Raw genomic sequence first — 9,908 nt, 5'->3', positions numbered from 1 at the left:
ATGTCATAGGGCACACCCTTTCATCCGGGGCTTTCACTCACAGCAAGAACGGCTTTAATTGTTTAATTAAATTAACATAACAATAACCAAATTGTAAAATTCGACAGATAACATGAAATAAGTTGGCTGTAAAGGCTCGTAAAACACAATTTTAAGTCTCCCAGCATAATAGCCTGTCTCATTGTTTTAGCTCTACTAAAAAGCTAAAATTTCACCCGTTTTTAGAAGCTTTTACAGTGAGAATTATACCCTACAGCTACATGAATATACAGTGATAACAGTGAGTACAATTTCTTGTCTGAATTTTGTTGCTGAAGCCAACTACAGTGATTTTAGATTACTCTAACTCTGACTACATGCTGTCATGTACACTCCAAGGACAACAGGAAGAAGAACAAGCAGAGTAAACAATGGCTACACTAATAAATTAACTGGAGGACAATAGAAGACAACCAGTAAAGTTAACTGCTCAGAAGAAAACCATTTAGAGGACTCTCAAGTCTAATTGAGCCAAATCATCTGTAAAACTTGAGCCAAATCATCTGTAAAACTGTTACATGTTTGTGCATTGTATGACCAATAATGCTCAAAAAACAAAATGGACACTTGAACAAAGAACAACAATGAGAACAAAGGAGAGACAAATTACTCAAAACAAAACACAGTGAAAGCCTACTACGAAACTGGTCAAATCAGGTCAAATTTGAAATGGGCAGTAATACTGTAGATGTCATAGCAACAATACCAGTTGAAACATTTAAGGAAGAGAGCTTGAAAGATTTCTTCAGTTCCTTTGACCAGTTACAAGGAAACAATGTGGAGGTCAAGATAAACAAACAATCAGTTACATTGATATCAAATAGGAACTATACTGACATCTGGTTAAGCTGTTTGAAGAAAGCGTACCCAGAGAACCAACACCAATATGAAATTAAACTGAAGGAAAAAACTGAACAACTGCATTTAACAAATCAAGATGGCCATTCTGTAACTATTAAGGTTTATAGAAATGGAACACTGCTGATACAAGGAAACTCCTACCACAAATGGATAATGAATGAAGGATTAATACTGATGAGACACATACAGAAACAACTACAACTGAAAGTAAAAATCAGCAATAAAGAAACATACAACAAGACAACGGCTAAGAAGAACGACCACAAAACCTATAAGATACAGAGATAGTAGTTCAAGTGACTCAGAATCTGAAGAGGTAACCACTGATCCTGACAACAAACATCAACTGAATGATGACATCACAACTAATCAGACTAGGATCGCTAACTCAATTACGACAAATATTGGAACAAGAACACCAAGCACCAGGCCCAGATATCAACACACACCAACATCGATGATAAGAGAAGAAACACCAAGTAAAATTCCTGTAAGCATAAACAAATCGATAACAAGTCATGATTACAACAAAGATGATACTAATATGCTACAAACAATTATAGAAATGATGGAAGAAAAACATGACAAATATATGATGATGATAACTGAACTGGATGCAAAAGTCTCAACCAGTCATAACGACATTCTCAAGAAAATATCTAATGACACCAACAAAGGACAAATCGGAAGTGAAATATCAAAGAAAGATAAAGAAATACAGTCCCTAAAAGAACAGCTGCAAAATAAAGAAAAGATATTAGAAACTACAAAACAGTCATTAAATAAGGAATCAGAAGACAATGCCTGGAAATCTATCAAGATCACACGACTTAAAGATGATGTACAAAGGAAAACTGCAGAAATTGAAAGACTAAAAGAGGAACATACAAAACAACTACAACAATTCCAAAGTGACAAAATAAATGCACAAGAACAAACTAAGAAGGAAGTACAAGACATTAAATCATCCATAACAACTACAATTATGACAGAATTCCAACAACTTCATGAGAAGATAGATACATCTACTTGTACACCAGTAAATGAACAACTATGGACAGTGGTATCAAAGAGAAACAAATACCAGAAGGATGATTATACTCAAGAAAAAATGTTAACACCACATAAAAGTCCAGTGCGAAATCAAAACAAAAAATATAGTGACGTAGTACGACAACACTCTCACACACCAAAAGAAAACCAAGTCAGCAGGGAAAATTTAACACCAAATACAAAAGACATGAGTAATGTACGACCATCCAAAATAAGACGAAACCCAGAACAAGTAGAACACTTACTCATCAGTGATTCACAGTCAAAATACATACAAAACAGATATCTCGCCAAGAACCAAATGGTACTCACCTACAGCAGTGCTGTAATATCCAACATTAGAGAAGTCATAGCTGATAATAACTTTCCAACAAGTCTTAGAAGTATTACAATCAACGTTGGTGGAAATGATATCGACAATGACTCAGATGTTCAATCAATAAAGAATGAAATGAAAGAATTACTAGAAGAAACACACAGGAAGTATCCAAGAACAAAGGTGTTCTTATGTGAAATCTTCCCTCGCCAACACTGGAGCAAATCAACATCCAACACTATGAACGCAGTAAACAGATACATCAGAAACACAGAATCACATGATACAGCATTCATTGTAATGGATAACATAACACCCAACCTGTTAGGAAGAGACGGAATACATCTTAACATTGATACAGGAACTCATTGCTTCATTTCTAACATAAATACAAAAATCAACAAGTCTTACCCACTGGAAAGAAGACCGAGAAGAAATCAACCAAGAGAACCAAGATAATTTCCTGCATCCAGAGAATATAGTCACTCCAACCATACTCACCAACAAAAAAGTGATCCTCTAGACACCACAAATGAGTACAGTGATACAAGAAGACAAAGAAGATATGTACTGCCCTTAGAAAGAAATACTCCCAGAGGATATGATCGATACAACAAAGGGCATAGCATTGAAACACAATTTGAAATAACCTGTTAATGACAGTACAACAAAAAAGAAATAAAAAGTACAATGATACTATGACACCAAATTGCATTACAATTGGTCATTGGAACACTGCTGGTCTAAGATATAACTACAAACCAAGAGAAGGAACTATAGACATTAAAACAGAAGGTTCACTAGATATAGAACCACACATTAAAGATTATCACATATATGGAATGACAGAAACATGGCTGAATACTGAAAGTAAAGAACTAATACCACAACCTAAGGGATATTATACTTATCACAACATTAGGACAAAAAATAAAAAAGCATGGAGGTCATCAGGAGGAATCAGTATTTTCATCAGAAATAGTATCAAAAGTGGAGTCAAGATCATGTCAAAGTCTAGCAACTTCTCTATTTGGTGTCAAATGTCGAAAGACTTCTTCAACCTTGAAATGGACATCTACATAGGTACTATATATATTCCACCAAAAAATTCCACTTTCTACAATGACAATGACTGCAATCCATATGACGAAATCAACAAAGAAATCCAACAGTATAGCCTCAATGGACATGTCATTATACAAGGAGACTTTAATGCTAGAACAAAAGACCTTGAAGATACAATTCAAGATGAACAGGACAACCTTCACATAAACATGCCATTACCAGATACATATACATATGATAAAATAGTCAAAAAAAGGAGAAACACGGATACATGGAAGAATGAATTTGGAGAGGAACTAACACAACTATGTAAAGAAAATCGTCTACGGATATTAAATGGGCGGACTTCAGGAGATTGGTCAGGTCAACTGACATGCTACGGTTATCATGGTGCCAGCACAGTGGACTATGCAATCACAAGTGAAACACTACTACAGAATATCCTTCATTTTAAAGTTGAACAACTACAACAGGCAAGTGACCACTGTCCTATCAAAACTATCTTGAAAATACCAAAATACAAGCAATTCACTGATATGAATGAAGTCCTTAAACCAGTACATCAATGCTATCAATGGAATGCAATGAATAAAGGCATGTACAAGCTATATATGAAGACAAAGGAGAGTGAAGATATTGTGTCCACATTCATAGTAAACAATAATAACAACACAAGTCATGATATGGCAATACAATTCCAAGAGATGATACACAAAATAGCAAACAAATGCTCCATAAAATTAAAAACAAAGAAGAAGACCATGCGTAGGAAAGTTAAGTACACAGACAGGCAATGTAACATGAAGAAAAAAGAACTACAAACTCTTGCAAATATATTACAAAAAAAACCTTCAGATGGGACTCTCAGAATGCTTTACTACACTAAGAAAAAAGACTTCAGGAAGTATGTAAAAAGCATGCAAAAAGACAAGAAACAAAAAATATTATCTCTCATTGAATCAGCAAATGAAAATGAACATGCACAAGAATTCTGGAAGAAAATAAACTCAATCACGAAAACCAAAGTAAATTACGAACTGAAAGAAATCCCACACTCAGTGTGGACTGAACACTTTCAACGAATTGGAAACAATAACTCTGCCACATTAGATAGAATAAAACAAATGAAAACACAACTAGAACAGTTAGAGAATAAAACAGAAGACAACCATAAGCTGAATAAACCAATATCATTAACAGAAGTTGTGCAGGCAACAGGAGCATTAAAAAATAACAAAGCAAGTGGACCAGACGGTATTCCAGGAGAGATGTTAAAATACAGCAACATACAAATTAAACAAGCATTGAAACATATGTACAATCGTGTGCTAGAAACAGGAATTTACCCAGAAATATGGAGCACTAGTGTTATTACTCCAATACACAAGAAAGGAGACAAGATGGACACAAACAACTATCGCGGCATATCAGTTGGTAATGTCATAGCTAAAGTATTTAGTATAATCATAAACAACAGAATCACAAATCATACAGAAAATAATAAGATTATTCATCCGAACCAAGCAGGATTCCGACGAAAAAAACGAACAGTTGATCACATTTTGACTCTCCACACAATTATAAAGAAACAACAAGAAAAAAAGAAAACAATGTACTGTTGTTTTGTGGACCTCAAAAAGTGTTTTGACACAATTTGGAGGAAAGCATTGTACTATAAACTACTACGTAACAACATCAACGGAAAAGTATACAACATAATTAAGAACATGTACACTAATATGGATTTAGTAGTCAAATTAGGTGATGTAATAACAGAACAATTTAAAACTAAAAATGGAGTTAAGCAAGGTTGCCCTCTGAGTCCAACCCTGTTCAACATCTTTATAAATGACTTTATCACAGGACTCACAGAAATTGAAACAAATGCACCAGAACTGGATAATAAAACTATCAATAGCCTATTGTATGCTGATGACATTGCACTACTATCAAAATCATATGAAGGATTACAAACTGCAATAGACTTTCTCCATAAATACACTTCAGACTGGGGGCTACAAGTAAACACAAACAAAACGCAAGTGATTATATTCAGGAATTCGGGATGCAAACCAGATACAAGGCGATTTACATGTGGCAATGAAGAAATAAAAACTACAGGATTATACACATATCTTGGAGTAACATTTAAGGCCAATGGATCAATAACCTCAACTGCAGACAGACTGGCAGACAAGACCTACAAAGCTGCAAGGATCCAGTCACACATATATCCAACAAACATGAACAGTATAAGGATAAAGGAAAAACTCCTGATGTCATAGTATAGTATCGTCTAATAATGTCTAAAAATGACTAAGTTATACATCTCTTTTTGGGGTAACTGTTGGGGCAGTTCGTTTTTCTCAGATAATATCGTTAGACATCTTTGCCAACATTTCATTAGACGATAATTATCCGATAATGATTTATATGACATTGTCGCGCCTTCATGGGCTGTAATTTAATTGACAACTCACTTACGCATACACCTTGTGAAAGCTTCAATATAACAGAACACAACACAAATCCCTTTTACCACAAGTACTACTAGTATCTCCTCATGTACACATGGCTGTGATTTGTGTCAGTACTAAGTGGTGGGCGGTCCACAGTACTCCCGTACTACCCCCATCACATATCGTTCCCTTTTTATAAATATCTACAAGTAGCTTCGCGATGAGTGGCTCTGGCGACGAGTGGCTTTTACAATAATGTTTTATGTGTCTTTAACAACTGGTGCTAATTTGGGAATACCATTTTAGGAGCTATTATTATTAATTTGCCCTTAGTTTCTAACTTCAACCAAGAAACATTTGACCATTTATAGTATGGGATTTGAATCGTGCATTTTTGTTATACTGCTTAATGAAATACTGTAAGTAATGATTTTATTGGTGTTGCAGAAGGATAGTTGATTACCGTTGATTAAAATTAATAATCCCCAAAACAATTTTTCAATATAGATGAGAAATCATAGAGAAATCATTGTCAGTAATGAAATAGTAACACTTCTCAATGAGCGTATTTTGCAGTCAGTGTTATTAACTAAAATATTTGTTCACAATTTTATAAACTGGCTTGGCAATAAATGAGATTTGCAGTTCACAATTTTCGGTTTAGCAATATTAGGGATTGTCAACTTGTCCATGGTAGCTACAGGATTTGAAAAAAAATATTGTACAGGCATTTATTTTGTAGTTACATTTCATGAATACCATAGGATTCATAGTATTTTTTCTTACTGATTTGAATACACTATGTACTCGACAGTTTGCAGTACTTGTATTCTGTGTACTTCAGCATAAATATCGGATTGCTCGTTTATTCTTGTCAGTGTCTTACTGACATATACAAAATGTGAGCACGAAAACGTCAGAATAGTAAAAAGGAAAGCTAAAAGTCACTTTCCCATGCCGAGAGCCACAGAACCAAAACAATCTGTCAGCCGTCGTAGTCCACAGCAGCAATGTGATTTTACGCATGGACATTGAGAATCGCAAGTGTAGACACATTGCATAAAAATGAACACTGTCCCGGTCAGCAATCGAATCATCAATCTTCATGAGTAATGTAACTGGTATTTCCATCTATTTGCTTAGTGGACCGAGAGTGAATGTTTTCAATTTCGAGAGTGTGTTTTTACGTACAGCGACCGTGACGTGAGCATTATTGCTACAATCAAAGATTGAACAGGGAGTCCATTTTGGGCTAAAGTTTTTAAACAATTTAATCCACAGCAGTGGCAGATCCAGAAAAATGTATTGGGGGGGGGGTCCAAGCTATGCTTAAGATATACGGACCGTAAATCGCAGAGAAGCTATGCGTAATCCAGGTGATACGAATCGTCATGCGTTTGGGGGGGGCATGGCCCCCTGGCCCCCCTCTGGATCCGCCACTAATCCACAGTATAACAGTGAGTGCACAACAGCAAATACGTTGTTGGTGTTTATGAGTTCTTGTGTGATTGGCCGTATGAACAGCTCTTCCAATACTGTGTTTTACTCCCTGTTAATTTAATCCAGATTTAACTCTTTTGTTTCAAGCCTTTTGTTTTAAGTCTCATAGTCTATTTTTCCTTTCAACCCGTCATCGCGTCCACTTATTTACTCAACAAAACGTGTCTGACTCTTGATTTTTAGAGCTGAGTAGACGATGGACTGCTTCGTTCCTGTAGTAAAATTGATGATTCGAATGGTATAACCACGGTTACTAGAAAACGTGGTATAACCCAACGTCGGTAAAAACAAAATGGCGTAATGAACATTTACACATGCCAGTGTATGACGAGCACGTGAACAGTTTGTTGTTCAGATCTTTTTGTGTTTACTGGGCGAGTTAGTAGTGGGCTAACCTTAAATCTGACAAATCGACTTGTGGGACGAATCGACTTGTGGGACGAATCAACTTGTAGGACGAATCGACTTTGGGACGAATTAACTTGTGGGACGAATCGACTTGTGGGACAAATCGACTTGTGGGACGAACCGACTTGGGATGAATGCAACAGCAACACTGAAACTACCAGGCCAGTTGCAGCTATGGCCACTAACACAATGGCTTGTCTCTATCAGCTGCAACGCGGTCGCCTTTAAAAATGACATTTTCACACTGAGCATCTATTACGTTATTTTTTAGTTTCCTTTGGAATATTAAATGTTTAACTTTTAACTACATAAAACGTCATTGTAAATGAAGTAAGGAGTTTTATTTTAGGTTATCAGAAAGACTAGAACAGACCATTCCTAGTCTATCAAATAGTGTAATAACTAATGCTTTTGTCACGACAAAAAGGCAGTTTTGAAGGTAACTTCTATGGTCAAACTGACATCGAGTTTAATGAAATGATAAACAAACATATCTTGAGGGCGATCAACAACCAGTTTTGATAAGCACATAATGAATTAAAATCCGAGAATGTTAGATCATGTCCTTTCTAATCACAGGAGCGTTTTATTCAGTTGTTCACTATATGCGAGTGCTGGGAGCGACAAAAGCTGCGAATCAAACTATTACATCGTAAACAAAAATGACTTTACAGTTATTGAGGTCTCATTCTTAAACTCGTTCCTCTGTCATTTGGGATAAAAATATTACGTTATAATTTACCGTCTGAGTATCATCCTCCAGTGACGTAGCATTATTATGATGTATATATCATATTTTTAATCTTGGTAGTAGCTTATTCAACGAAAACATGACTGCCATAGTGTCCGGTTAAAGATATATATCTTACACCAACAAACTTAGAGAGTACAAAACACGTACATGCAAAAAGTTCATTATACTTCTACCAACTGGTGCTTATATGATGTAACAACAACTTATTTGATGTAACAACAACTTATATGATGTAACAACAACTTATATGATGTAACAACAACTTATTTGATGTAACAACAACTTATATGATGTAACAACAACTTATATGATGTAACAACAACTTATATTATGCAACAAATTGACAACTGATTGAACGTTATGCTTACTCATGAGATATGTTTTGCGTTTATTGATTTTTCAATGTTCGTCAAAACTATACTTTTATAACAAATAATTCAAAAACCATGAATGCAGATCAGGTCTGCGCAGCACTTCTAGAAACGTTTTCTATTTCTTGATGTGCTGTTGACATCGCTTTATATAATGATTTTCCAGACAACCGAGAGAAAAAAACCTAAAAGTTTTGACATCAGATTAACCCCAATAAAACAAATTCAGGTCAGATTTCCCAACAGGATAACACACATTTTTCCCCCGTTTCTTTTGAAAGAATTTCCAAAATCTACTTACACATAGATGAAACAATGTTTCATTGCTTTTTTGCATGCACTTTGATGACGTCATTCGTATAACAAAAAAGTATTGATGGGCAGGACATAATGTATAATTTTACACTGAAATTTTCTAAGCTCTTGTATCAATTGTGAGTTTAAATGGCGTATATAGGTATCCAACATTTTAACAAAATAGATTTCTAATTTTGATGAAAGTATTGATTTATTATATACCCGAAACCATCGACCTAACTAGACACTGAGATAAATTATAATGTGCTCCAATACATTTTATACCCAACATATTAATTTGATTGTGACATGTCAACGTTTCCACTTACTGGTAATTGACAATCATGATGCAGACATAATACCACACCACATAAACAATCTACTAGTATTTTGAGGCCTGTCTTCAGTTCTATTTAAGTTTCCCTCACACTGAGTAGGTCACCAACACACTGGATACCCGTTTCTAATACATACTCTTACCTTCCTAGAGAATGTGGTGATTGTCATTGTTTACAAGCAAGCGTCTACCCATGAGCCTTTGCGTTTTTAGCGTGTGTTGTTATCGTCGGCTTGAAACTCAATTCCCGAGCGTGCGCAGTTGACGACCCTCCCGCTTTAAAACAATCTGCCACGCCTGTCAACATATTAAAAAGAAAGCCATTCACCTTTATATGCAGTACATCAAGTTTAAGGTCTAAACCCCAACTAACAAGTTTATTAATTTGCGATCTCTTTGCAATATTTTTGTTTCTAATTGTAACACATCATGTGTTTTCTCATGCGAT

The 9,908-nt window shown here is 35.3% G+C and overlaps 1 protein-coding gene across 1 annotated transcript; it reads left to right on the top strand.

Annotated features, from left to right (window-relative positions):
* Positions 1-2,967: 2,967 nt before the first annotated feature.
* Positions 2,968-5,619, top strand: LOC144357229 (uncharacterized). Its single transcript, XM_078011649.2, has one exon. It carries the CDS (start codon positions 2,968-2,970, stop codon positions 5,617-5,619), a length of 2,652 nt encoding a protein of 883 aa, XP_077867775.2.
* The last annotated feature ends 4,289 nt before the right edge of the window (positions 5,620-9,908 follow it).

This window comes from Saccoglossus kowalevskii, chromosome 5 (assembly GCF_978046115.1).
Source record: "Saccoglossus kowalevskii chromosome 5, keSacKowa6.1, whole genome shotgun sequence".
In the NCBI taxonomy this organism is placed as follows: domain Eukaryota; kingdom Metazoa; phylum Hemichordata; class Enteropneusta; family Harrimaniidae; genus Saccoglossus; species Saccoglossus kowalevskii.
This window is presented reverse-complemented; position numbering and strand designations above follow the sequence as displayed.